Raw genomic sequence first — 13,531 nt, forward strand, 5'->3', positions numbered from 1 at the left:
TCATTGATGAGCAAGCCGATTCGAGTACATTCGAACAGGATCAATAAACGACTCCTTCTCCAGCGAACTGTCATAGGAATTGTAGACGGAGCTGTTAAGTCTAACGCGCAGTTTTTGATCCTGTGGATTTTGCGCACTTCGTAACCTAATTCTCACACAGGTTCTTGCAACTTAAAAATAGTGAACACACTCTGTGCAACACACGAAGCAAAATAAACTAAGCAGCAAGTTCCCTGAACTAAAAAAAAAACGCAAAAAAATTACAAAACATCAACAGGTTTTTGTATTAATAATATTCCGATACCATTATTGGACCTTCGTAAACCCTTGGATTCTTGTAATTCCGGTCTCTAGTATGTTGGTACAAGCAATTTTTTAGAAAATAGAAGCATTTTTCCTTTTTGAAAGGTAAATAATTGGCTTGTAACAATAGGCCACACTAGAGATCAGGAATACAAGATTTATATACATATATTCCTGTTAATTGCACCACCTAAAGTCACCCGTTACCTTGTCGGTCTCGTCACCAAAACTGTCAGAACCAGTTTGTCCTGAATTCTTTAAGTTTGTTTTTTTTTTTTGAGTAAATGAAGCCGATTTGTGTTTGATGCAGGATGAACTTTGTCTTTGTCATGCATAGACGTGACACAGAACGTTGATACTGCTCGCAACGTCGCTAACCACTACAGTATACAGAAAGCCTCTACTCTACGTCCTCCTCAATCGAGGTCCGTTGCAATTGTCGCGAAATTTCCGGCAACTTATTAAGCATCATATTAAATACCTGCAAACAAAAACAACACAGTAGACAAACCCAACATGAATTTAATCCTAGGTAAATGATACACTCATTACTATAGTCGAATACAGGGTCCATGAAAAATCTATAGACAGTTTAAAAAACTGAACAGTTGAAGACCCTTGATTTCATATCCAAAAAGCAGAAGATACGCCTGAGTACGGAGCAGATATAACCACGTACTACGTTTTTATCCGTAACACCTTAATGTAATCCCTATAGTTCCTGAAATACTATGTTATAATGCCGGATTGTTGTGATAGCTACTGTGATTTTTCAAACTAGACGATCGGCATATCAAACCTACATTAATTATGGCATACTATTACAGACTATGACGAAGCTTTTCAGGAAGAAACGTCAGGATAAAAGCACATGTTAGTGTAAAATTAAGAAATGGGGCGGGAGCGACTGTCCATTGTATACTTGATGCTCTCCACTTCGATTCGTCGACTCTTGATTTGTCCTTCTCTCAGATTAACGAAACTGTCTTCACGTGGCCTGTTTACTTAACAGGACTGATAGGTAGACGATAGCTGTAAGCTCCCAAGTAACAGTCGTAGAGAAACACCTGAAACTTGCCATACGAGACGCTTTTGGGCCTTCTAAATCCCAAAATTACAGATATAATACTTTGTAACTATGTATAATTTCTCGTTCCGAAGAGCCAGCAGCTCTTGTCGTTGGATATAAAACCTCCAATTGTCTGCCGATTAAAGAGGAAAAGTCTATAAAATACTACACGTTCGAGGACAAGCTATGTCCAGCGTGAGAGAGAAAGGAAGAAAGAGTGTTTCGAGAAATTTACGACCATTTTTTGTCTGTAGACCTGTTAACATCGGATCTGGAAGGCACTTAACAGTCACCATCGCAATATAATAGCTTGAAATTGGCTTACGTCGTAGTATTAGCATGTTTCTGCAACAGGTATTTCCCCTTATGGCAATCATTTGTGTAACCCCCCCCGCTGCTGAAACAGTTCTGAACTAAATGCTATTCTGAGCCTTTAGGCTCAGCCTGTATAGTTACACGCTGTACGCTCCGCGCTTTTCCTCTACGAAGTGCATGGCGTTCTAATAGAAATTTGTTGTGCATATACTTGGACTCCCTGGAAGATGAAGAAAATACTACATCAGGGTAGCCATTGAGTTAATATGATGTTATTGTGATTTCCATGGTATATTCTATACACAAAGCTAGACACAGAAACTTCCCAAAAGCTAGCGGCATAGCTTGAAAAAGCTCCTCAATTCGACCCTTCCTATACCCCCACTGCGATGTTATAACAAACCAAATCAAACGTTTTAAGGACTGCCAAATAAAGCAAACTGTGTCGCGTACCGAGCATTTTCTTTTTCGTTTGGCAATAGATAGGCCGCTAAAGTATTAGGAATTAAAGTACAACTGTCGAGAAGCCCCTAGAGCGCTCGAAATGCTTTAAAAATAAATGAGGACACCTGTTACACATATCAGGAAAAAACGTTCTAGCCAAACTAATTAACAAGTTATTCAACTGCCAAGTTGGCCAGATTCGCTTACAACAATCCGAAATGCAAAACGACAAGAAAGGCGGAACAAACCTGTGGCGGTAACGTATGCTGCAGAATTTGTAGTAGTTGCTGGGGCTGTTCGCAGATAGCGACAGCGGCCGACAGATGCTCAATGCCCCCTTCGGTGTCACCTAGATGCAGGAGAGTTTCACCTGTCTGTACTTCCTGCAAGAAAAACTTCTGCACCGCGTCCTGATCTCGGGTGTCGGGTACTACAAATCGTTTCTCTTTCTTAGCCTTCTGACGGCGCTCACGAATTTTTTGTTTGTATAATGGGTCACTTCGCCTCCTATGGTCGAAGTATATGCAATAACCTGTACAAAGAAAACGGGAAATTATATCCTCTGTGATGGTGACATCGTCAAACTATGGTAAATCAGAGTTTGTTCATTACTGAGGCATATTATCTAAAAAGTCGTTTATAATTCGAAGTAAGACAACAACTAATAAAACATCATACTTCAGTCCACAGTGACCCGCCGTTTAAGCATCAGCTGAACTGTTGTTAGCACGTAATTTGCCTGAATGACAAGCTCTATGCAGTCCCAGAAGACGCGTCATTATAGGTTTAATTTATATATACGCTTTGTACAAACGCATATTTACGAGAAAAAAATAGAATAAGAACGTGTTCTATTCCCTTGAAGACATTGTGAAATCACTGGTAGCCTTACCAGGTAGGAGACAAGCCAAAGCAATTGCATAATGTGTCTAGATCAATATGAACTAGAATATTACCGTAGCTTCGGATGTCTAACTGCCAAAGCGTTTTCACATTTCCAGCGGCGTCTTTTATGCTTAGCCCACTTTTTAATACACAAGATTTGCATTCAATTAGACGCACGCTACGTAAGGCGTCTACGTTCTCTCATCTCAAACACCAATGAATATTGGTATTATGCCTCGTAAGTACCTGCTGATTTGCATCAATGCAATAGACTAGCTTCAATCGCTTGTAGGATCCCAGCTAGTTGATGTAATTGAGATCCTGGCTTTTAAAAGTCGCCTTCAGTATCTTCACACGCACACGATAACCGTCAAAATCAAATAACAATAAACCGAAGGCTTGGCGCTGCTTTTGAGCTATGACATAACCAATATCTGAAGACAAATTTTGTTTCCAAAAACGAGTCTCACGAAGTAATCACAACAACAGTCATCTGTGTGCGTTAATTGAGGTACTCAATTTTACTTACGCTTAACTTACCTAGGAAGAGCGTTCCTGCAATTCCCGCTGCTACTAAGGCAGTATTCGATGTCGAAGAAGGCAGCATTGCTCTAACGGCCGACAGCGAGCCTGGGAATGAAACGTTAAGTTCACTATTTTGTTAATTCCGACAAAGTCAAGCCGCACGCTGCGCGCATGGAGTATACAGAGCAGACAACCTAACACAGGTCCCCTTCGGGCGCTCTTAGTCAAGCTAACGCACTGGGTGCCACATTTCGAATTCGTACATATCTCGGCGTTGAGGCCGCACGTAAATATTGCTTAAGCTGCCGGCCGTCAGTGTACGAACTAAATCGAATCGTTTGACATTGTATAAGACAGCTAGAGGCTCAGTCTTTTATTTAAGTGTTTGTCGAAACTATTTTCTAGTGTTCGAACGCAGCGCCGTTCGAACTTGCGCGACTCCATATCAATAGAAAACCGGCTCACAGAAACATGGCGCTACCCACGATCAGTTCAGGCGTTTTCGGCGCGCTGAAAAAACTGTCGGTTTTTACTCGAGTTTGTTCTTCAGACGCACGGAAAGTCACTAGAAATACTTTGCAATACTCTACGATATATCGGACATTGCGTAGTGATTCAGTTCTCAACGTGCCGATTCAGTGTAGCTCGCGCAGCATACCCCGGCTTACACAGCAGCCACTACAAGCAGCGCTCAGAAGCTTTAAGAGCAATCAAGAAAATGCTGATTCGAAATCCACTTCTGGTGAGCATCAGCGAAGCTCGGAAGATGCTGAGGAGAACGCCCGCAAAAAGAAACACATGAAGTGGACTTTCTGGAGTTTTGGAATCGTAGGAACTGGCTGTTCGATAGCACTCATCTGTGAGTATGGTAAGTTCATCTCTCAGCATGCTTGGAGCCAGCATAGTGGCTATGGTGAAAATGGGTAGTGATACAAAGCTGAAGTGGTGCGCCTGGTGACCGTGACAAATTAATACTGATTGAGTGAGAGAACTTTCGAATGCTCCTAATAGTACTAGTGATGAAAACACGAAATTTTCTTCATGAAGTGGCAAATGAGCGACGAAGCGATTTCGCAATTTATCATCTTCGTGAAAAAAAAGCACAGAGGTTTTTTTTTCGGTAATACGGTTGTAATCCTTTGAGTTATCTGGACGCGGCCCAGGCCCACTATCAATAACGCCATTTCAATGTAATGGCTATGGACGGCAATGAATCGATATACTATTGATCAGAATGCCGCTCAGAGGTCAGATGATATTGTACTTAAGCTTATAACGCATATAGAGATCTAGATGTGGATAGAATTTTTCGTATGAATTGTTAAAACTGCCACACTTCGTTCGGGGCAAACTTCTTGATGCTAAAATATGTGCCTGAACAGTTGCGTCGATATGTGCACTATTTGTAATGATTTTAAGAAAGACACGATGAGTTCGCGCATGACAAACTCCGATTCTGCCCCTTGCTACAGTTGAGATGTCGCTGCAGACAGAGTAGATGATCCTTATGAAGTTATCATGAGATAACAACGACATAGACTATATTGATAACCCTATGGATATCCAGTTATGTGCGAATATTATGCAGTTACTCTAGTTGGATCCTGGAATACGCACTACCAATGAATACGTAAATCTAATATAAAGTTTGTGATTGTTGCCATGTAAACAAGTAATAGCCTTAACTAGATCGATACATCCACGCATTTCCTATGATGTTTTAATAGCAGTGAGAATAATCCTCACCCTCAGATAGCTTCTGCTTATCTTACATTAGTCATGTTCATTTTTCAGCATATAGGTTAAGATGTGTCCTAAACAAAGGTCAGACCTCATGGAAACGATTCAGGTACAGTTTTTTGACGCGCCTCGCGCGTTAAAGCTGGCGGGACCTGATTCGAAATTGAACGGTTCCTACTTTGTGCATCGCGCTTGGCCGATGTTTGTTTTACATGCAAACTTACGAATCATTGCGATCTAAGAAAATTTTGGAGGGACGCAAGTATAACACATAGTCCAATTATCCTTTCATGAAATAGGTGCTCCAAAGCGGGATGAGGAAGGTAACTTTATAGTGGATGAGTTAATGAAATATTCCGTTGTACCACAGTACCTCTTTCGTTTCTACCGAGAAGCGTTATCATTCAAGAAAGCTATCGAAGAACCGTCACGTAAAACCCTTCTTCCTGACCCATTGCCGGCGCCCTACCGACAGCCTCCCTACACTTTGTGTCTAGAAATCACTGGTGTTCTTGTAAATCCGGAATGGTCATACAGTACAGGATGGAGGTGAGTGATGTCCCTTCAAGATACATTTCATCTGCTGCTATCTTTTCCTAAATAAATGCGTGTAAAATCCACTTTTCTGCATGGTAGAATTCCAATTCTGTTGTCATAGATCACGTTTTAAAGCCAAACATTACGAAAGTTTTAGCTATATAACGTAGTAGCAGTGATGGATATTAAATTGTTAACGGTAATAGATAGAACCACATCCATCTCCTCGTTTGTTCAGCCGTATTCGTTTTTGTATCCATCTTTCTATTTGCTGTCCTACAATAATTATATGCCGATTTTCATGCAAGTTCTTAAGTGATTCGAGCCCCCTTGTAGCGTGTAAGAAAAAAAAAGCCTTCATTCTAGTAAATAGCCTCTTTCCTAGATGGCAAACAATCCAGGATTCCAACGTGTATTAACTACATTTTTTCAGGTTCAAAAAACGTCCCGGCGTCAATTTTCTCCTGCAGCAACTTAGTATGCAGTCTCTGTTCGAAATTGTTATTTACACGAAGGAAAACGGATTCACTGCTTTCCCAATTATCGACAGTTTAGACCCTCAAGGATATATTATGTATCGTCTTTTCAAGGACGCAACTCGTTACCAAGATGGACAGCATATAAAGGATCTAGGCGCCCTTAATCGGCCAATAAACAAGGTACTTGATTCATTCAACTATCAGCTATTTTTTATGAAATTAAAAATACGATGTTGTCCGACCCGTTTAGAAATGATCTTCAACATGGCCAAATAACATTTTTTTTTAATCAACAAAGTGGCTTGTTCAATATTAAGATTACGCAGATAAAACAATTTATTTCCCCACAATTGCCTATTGATTCACGATATTTGCATTCAGGTTATTCATGTTGACTGCGACGAGAAGGCTGTTCAGACGCATCGGTCCAACGCCGTTTGTTTGAAAAAATGGTTAGGCAACATGGATGATCGAACTCTTATCGATCTCGCCATTTTCCTTCGTACGATCGCTGAATCAGGTGTTGAGGACGTTCGTGGTAAGCAAATACGTGTACCAGCCTGCATAATATATATATATATATATATACATTTTAATTTACTTCTGCCTTTGTTACGCATTGATCAGACAGGATCCTTGTCAAAGGCGGTATCTACTAGCTAATGGTCATTCATAATGAGAGCTTTAGCAAAATCCTATATATACTACTGTTTCCGCTTTATAAAAAATTCCGTTACGCGTTCAAATGCAATATCCTTCGATGTCCGCTGTTTCCAGGAGTTCTTGAGTACTACTCACAATTTGAGGACCCTCTTAGGGTGTTTCGGGAAAATCAGCGTAAACTCGCAGAGCAACAAGAACTGCAAACGAAGGAAAACCTGAAATCACCCGTGATGCCGGCATGGAATGCGTTTCGACGCCGGTAAAATTTTGGTAATTATCGCGCGCTTGTGTATTTTATTTTATGGATGATACTGACTTTACTTTGGTAATTCTTATTGCTACTAAAAGTTAAAAGAGGAACCGAGACGACGTAATGGACCAGAGCGAAGCGTATATAATTGTCGGATGAGAATCTTCTATTCCTTAACATTTTGGGCTAGCGTATAAGGTAGTTTATTCAGGGTTGTATCCTAGGTAGCTGAGATCATCTATATTTATGTACTTCTAGGTCCGTTCGGAACTCGATTTCAAAAATTACAGATAACATATTTACCCAAATGGATTTTCATCGTACAGAATTGAGTTTAACGGACGATGTCGCGCTAGATTTACATGATGGATGATACCCTTTTCTTAACGTGTGCAAACATTGAATGTAATTATAATAATTCTACTATAGTAGCAGTAAGACACGAATGAAAAAGGATTCAAAAACGGTAGCAAAAAACATCGTTAATCAATAGGAAATACGTTCTTATGCAGAAAATAGGAGAAGTGGTAACGGAAGACAATACAGAATGTCGGTACGCGAAAGATACGAGTATGTGTCCGTACTTTTGAGGAAGCACGAAAACACACCGAGTTATTATATAGGGCTTGTAAGAAATAAATTGATGATATGAATGATTTTTTTAATGTGAGACGGCCATCAAAAGACGGAACTGAAAGAACGATGACGGCCATTTCAACGCAAACATCTTCTATTCTGTGGATATCTAGGATAAGCTAGTGACGGACGTCCAGATTTAGGCGTTTTCAGTAAAGAAATAGAACACACAAATCGATATACGATCCCGCATACGATCGTGTACAAATGAATACTGAAAACAAGATGTTGCTGTGTAATAATATCTGCTGAAAATCTAAAACAATGCAAGGCGGAAATAATTACGGAAAAATCGAGATTAACTACGATGGTGTTAAGTTTATAACAGTAAATATAGAATTATATTGTAAAACTAATACATGATTGAGTGTATTTTCCTTGCTTGCTTATTAAGTCTACAATGTATAGGCATAAAATAGAGGTACTGCAGCACTTAATGGTCCCCTATAAAGTACATTAACCCTTTCGATGATTTCTTCTACAGATGATCCAATGCGCTATTCGGTGTTTTAGTGCACAAGAATTGTTGCCGCCAACTGTGTGTCAGTGAAATATATAAAGCGTAAAAAAAAGTACTCATTAGCGTTGTTATCAATATTCAAGGAAAGGAAAGTTCACAGTTACGTTTTATAATCCCTAGAAGAACTTCATCCGCTTTCTGAAGAGCTTTACGTTTGAAACTGTGTTTGCAGTTCATAGAGGCGGCAATTATTGAGTCGAGTCGACGTCGTTCATCTCAAAAGAGTTTAAATATGCTGCTTAAGTTACATATGTACATACTCTTATTGGCTATACAGAGGTCATTAAGAGCGTTTTCAGACCCAATTACACTTCTATTCTAAAAGTCTGACACGGTAATAGTACTAAGCCTCAACATGGCCGTCCTATTGGTGTTTTTTCACTAGCTATGTTGGACGTATAAATCGCAACTTAGCGGAGTTGATACGATACGAATGAAACTTGGGTCGAAAACGAGAGAATCGGTTGGTAGGATCGATTGTAAGTAATAGTTATACAGAAAAAAAAAAAATAAACACAACTAGTACAGTGTCTGATACACGGAAAACACTTTATAAAGAGGTCATCATGCATGTATGTTACTTACGATTTAAGGACCTAACTGAAAGTGATAGAAAGGTCGCGGTTCGTGTCGTTGCTGAGCCCTTACTAGGCCAACGGCATAACGCAGTACCGCTAGAGTGCAATGGTAAGATTTATGGTAGATGACCGCTTCGTTGGACGTACTATGCACGCTCCTTTATCAGGTACCACATCTGCGAAGTTTTTTCACAACTGGGCCAGTACACGAATGAAACAAGATGGCGATACTTTACCCAAGAAACGTCCAGGTTGTCGTCAGTAATAAATTCCATTCTACCTGTATGTTCAGTGTATTAACTGCGTTACGTTTAATCAAACTAACTGCAAATTGCCCGAGTGTCACATCGAAAAACACGATTTTTTGCATTACGGTCCAATAAAATAGCCCTTAAATAGGTTATCTTATCGAAACAGGTGTTGTAGAAGCTCCGCTGTGGTCGCTCTGAGAGGAAAACGAGGACCCTTACACGTATCATGAAAGAATTCTCGGATAATTGTACCGCCTAAAAATGTAGTTAAACTACAATGTGCAAGACGACCTTAAAAGAAAAAGAAATACATTTTTGCAGGCGATTAAGACATTGTAATAGCTATGAATCAAAACTAAGGGCAGAGTAGAGCTTTCATAATCGAACACAGCACAATGTGTTTGAATTTTGGACAATTCTGTGTAATCTCCTTCTTTGTCATGAACGGAAGCCTTAATTTTTTAACCATGCAGCGAAAGTATTTTATAGCATGGGGGGGTGGGGGGGGTAAGCTATGAATGTTGTTCGTATAATCAATATCTCGTAAATCGATTTTTTTTTTAAATGTAGGTACACGTAAATTTTATAGTACAGTGAAGATGCAAGGGAAGGGCTTAAGGTCTCAGTTCATCAACGAAGCCTCACGACCTCTGGAAAATAACTCTGTAAAGAGATATGGGCGAAATGATGGTCGTTGTAAGACAAACCTGTTAGTTCCGGTATAAGAAACCGAAAACGAAGATCGCTTTTCTAAAAAAAACCCAAACCTGATCTAAACCAAAAAAAAGGGTTAACTTTCGCAGGTCATCGATCCTGGCTGGATTAATCTTTCCATGCTCGCACTTACCTTACACGCAAGTAATAATGCGTATCTCTACGCAATACATATATATATATATATACGGAAATACATATTTTTACAGTATAAAAATGATTTTATTGTACAGGTTACCTTTGCCGTTACACACTCCATACAGCACCTAAATAGAAACAATCTTTAAGCATCATGGTATTCTTAATTTTCATCGTCCTCATTCGCTTCAATATAATTCGCGCCCCCCTTCTTTTCTTCTTCCCTCTCATCTAACCTTTTTCTTCATTGGAAAAGAACGTGTTATTTCCGTGTCACTTCGTTCTTATAAATCCTTTCTGACACTAGGTGTCCCATTAGTAGCAAGCAGCTTGACTACACCAATATCCACAAAGCTTATGTTGGCTTGATGCTCTTATGTTCAACCCCCTAAATTCTCAACGATCGTATAAGGCTTTCAGTAGCCGTCTACCACACAGGCGTGTTTCCTCACATTTAGCGCGCTTCTGTCGTCTCAATGTAATCACATACATCAGTTGTAGTTCGCACAGACACGCATTCACACATACACCCCAGTTGGTTTTCATCTTTTGTATGCACTACGAGCGCAGATCTGATCTTCATCCGATGATTCTGATGTGCGATCTCGCACAGATTTGCGCGAAATTTCATTTTCAGGTGCCTATTTTTGCGCTTTTTGTACGGAGCTATATTCTTGATTGACTTCAAATCGTTTGCTATCTTGCACCTTTAAGTATCATCACGGAACCGCATTAATTGAATGTTGAGTAGCTCGCAGTGCGGCAGGATAATAAACAATGTTATGTATTGGTTCCTGAACGCATCGTGGGAACTTTTTACGCTCCTGATAACATTCGAATAAATTTGTGTTAGCTGTAGATAAACATTCCACGAATTCCCATTTTCATTTGGCTTTTTTGGCGAGATTTTCGTATTTCGACTTCGACGAATTGTATAGAAGGAACGGCACAAGTAGCGATGGCATGCATAGAAGCAGAAATACAACCCAGTCAAGGTAGTGTGGCGAGAAACGGCGTTCAAACTCGACCTCGGGCATGATGCCACCCTGACCAGGCTCCGTAGTTAGGGAATGACGCACTTCGGCGTTAGCAGCCTCGCTCAGTTTGTACTCAACTTCAGCAGCGGTGAAGTTGAACATGCCGTATTTATTCGGCCGGACCACAACGGAATGTGTGATATTCGTGTTAGGTAAGATCTTGGGGAAGGTCGCTTCAAGCGAGCCCGAAACAACGTCAAAGTCCGTGGGCGGAAAGGTGCGATCCTTAAGCTGCACGTCGACTGCCGTCGCATCACCTACGTTATATAATTCGTAGTCAATTGACACATCGCGATTCTCTACCAGGTAGCGATTCAGCACCTAAACCGTAAAGTGACAGAAATAAGAAAAAAAAAAAGAAGAGCTGTTTTTATTAAACAACGCCCTGAGGAGATGATTCTGGGTGAATGAGGCGCCTACATGTCACTAGTTTTAGACAAACGCAATTCCAAGGGCCACGGGGAGCATAGTGAACAAATTACAAGGTTGTTGGCGCATACCCACCTTCTTGAGGCAGAGGAGGCGAGCCTCAGGAACACGATCCTGGGCTAGCGTCATGGTGCAACAAAGACCGAGTAGAATAATTGAATGTATTCGCATTTTTGGATGAAATCAGCGGTAGCTAGAAATATACAACGATCAATAGACGAACTTAATTAAAACTCGGAATACTGGTGGAATCGTCTGTTAATTCAAAGATAAAGAAAAGACTAGACGACAGACGTAAATTTCGAATCTTCCTTTTTCCCCACTCAATTAATACCACACAGCGGGAACGGCACAAAATCAGCTGATAGCAGAAATCACGATCGCATCAACGAATGTTGTTAAACATTTACGCTAACATAGCGCCATTTATGTTTACCAGTCAACTCAAGGCAAACGTGACATAAAAACGACTACACAAACATATACAAATTCAATAAACGAGGCAATGAACAGCGAAAAATGTCGCTTCTATCAATTTCATTTGTAATTTGTAGCAGCTATGTATCGCTGCCAGTCCTATAATCATCGAACTGTTCACCAGAAGATCCGGCACTCTGCTTCTCCACTTATCGAATACGTTGACGTATTCTCTATTGGATCACAAAAGATTTTCTCTGTGCTTCAGTTTTTTTTTGTCAGCAGTGTTACGTATGATCATATATAAGAGTAACACTCTCAAGGCGGAATATGTATTGTGCTAAACCAGCTAATCCCCTGACTGCCGAGCACTCGGTAATCGAATCGTCATCATCGCACAGAGTTTCGAATGAGCCAAATGAAAACCTGCATACGTGCACAATACAAACAAAAAAACAATTTTATTCGTACAGTTTGTCTCGTGATCTCTCAGCTCTTTTAATCAGAGGCGATACGAACTATACAGCCTTTGAACTGTGCAGAATTTTCTGCTATCGCGTTAAGTTATGTCGCTTATTTTCAACGGTGCAGTAACTGCAACGGGCTGTGCTAAAGCACACATTTGGTCTCAATGCTTGGGACAAAGACCGGCTTTTTAGATTTACGAATCTGTGCAACACTGCTTGCCGGAACACTGCCAGACTGCCGGAATAGAAAAATAAAGACCTTCCAAATGATTTTTCTCGGAGACACTCACCGTCCGTCACTGAATGAGGTACTAATCGACAATACAGACTAATTCACGGCACTGTAAAATGCCAACAATCTACTTCGACTAGCCACGTTGGATCGGGTCTTTCGTCTGGGAGGTCTTTAGGTGAAAATGCCGGGCGGCTGAAAACGCGTTTGAATTAAGCTAACTGGGCTCGTAAGGCTAAAGTCGACACTATTATACAATCTTGGACTTTGGATTGCACGACTTTCGTCTATGATAATAGAAAATGGGTTAAGCCTACAAATCAACTGGTTACTCGTACTAACCGAGTATCGTTAGGTAAGCAGTGCGGCGAGCTGCTCAGACATTTTTTAAATACGTTACCTGTGAAAATAGCAGAGCAGTTAGTTACCAGATTATTTTTCTTTGTTTAATCACAATAGGCGCCTCACAGAATTTCAGATCCTTTCGCTATCGTCGAAGTATGCTTTTTATGTGTTCGAATTGAAACGACCTTGGTCTGCACGCTGACCTGGAAAGTTCATCCTAGTATAGTAGGAGTATAGTTTATTGTCGCAAAAAGAAAGAAGAATGAAGTATTTTCTCATGATATTGGAACCCACTGCCTGCGAACAGCGGGAAGTATGTGAAAACACATTAAGGATATTTTACACGATTACTTATTGCTTTAGCCACACTAGGCACATTCTACACGGAAAAATTATGACCTGGTAGAAATTAAAAAAATTTAGATTTTTTGAAGCATAAAGTGAATTAATCGTATTTTATATAAGAAATCTCAATGGTACGTATACTTATAATGACCAACTACTCTAGTTGCTTCGAGATTCCTGATTTTACATGTTTGCGTCTTTTTTAACGATCT

The 13,531-nt window shown here is 40.2% G+C and overlaps 3 protein-coding genes across 4 annotated transcripts; 1 reads left to right on the forward strand and 2 right to left on the reverse strand.

The window, feature by feature from the left end:
• Positions 1–260: 260 nt before the first annotated feature.
• On the reverse strand, positions 261–3,741 carry LOC111260827 (mitochondrial import receptor subunit TOM20 homolog). The gene is made up of 3 exons (XM_022833865.2): positions 3,557–3,741; positions 2,380–2,663; positions 261–784 (listed from the first exon to the last, which is right to left on the reverse strand). The coding sequence occupies exons 1-3, from the start codon at positions 3,621–3,623 to the stop codon at positions 704–706; spliced, it is 432 nt and encodes a 143-aa protein (XP_022689600.1). The 5' UTR covers positions 3,624–3,741; the 3' UTR covers positions 261–703.
• A 180-nt stretch (positions 3,742–3,921) lies between these two features.
• On the forward strand, positions 3,922–9,229 carry LOC111260826 (mitochondrial import inner membrane translocase subunit TIM50). 2 transcript variants are annotated; one of them, XM_022833864.2, is made up of 6 exons: positions 3,922–4,409; positions 5,581–5,830; positions 6,252–6,477; positions 6,679–6,835; positions 7,075–7,230; positions 8,331–9,229. In XM_022833864.2, the coding sequence occupies exons 1-5, from the start codon at positions 4,013–4,015 to the stop codon at positions 7,221–7,223; spliced, it is 1,179 nt and encodes a 392-aa protein (XP_022689599.1). In that variant the 5' UTR covers positions 3,922–4,012; the 3' UTR covers positions 7,224–7,230; positions 8,331–9,229. The 2 variants fall into 2 exon arrangements, with proteins under 2 accessions (XP_022689599.1, XP_086824600.1); XM_086968474.1 differs by lacking the exon at positions 8,331–9,229 and having other exon boundaries at positions 3,962–4,400; positions 7,075–8,204.
• An 880-nt stretch (positions 9,230–10,109) lies between these two features.
• Positions 10,110–12,804, reverse strand: SsRbeta (signal sequence receptor beta). Its single transcript, XM_022833875.2, has 3 exons — positions 12,688–12,804; positions 11,589–11,706; positions 10,110–11,405 (listed from the first exon to the last, which is right to left on the reverse strand). Exons 2-3 carry the CDS (start codon positions 11,682–11,684, stop codon positions 10,932–10,934), a joined length of 570 nt encoding a protein of 189 aa, XP_022689610.1. The 5' UTR covers positions 11,685–11,706; positions 12,688–12,804; the 3' UTR covers positions 10,110–10,931.
• Between the last annotated feature and the right edge of the window lie 727 nt (positions 12,805–13,531).

Source organism: Varroa jacobsoni, unplaced genomic scaffold (genome assembly GCF_002532875.2).
Source record: "Varroa jacobsoni isolate VJ856 unplaced genomic scaffold, vjacob_1.0 scaffold_482, whole genome shotgun sequence".
Classification (NCBI taxonomy): Eukaryota; Metazoa; Arthropoda; class Arachnida; order Mesostigmata; family Varroidae; genus Varroa; species Varroa jacobsoni.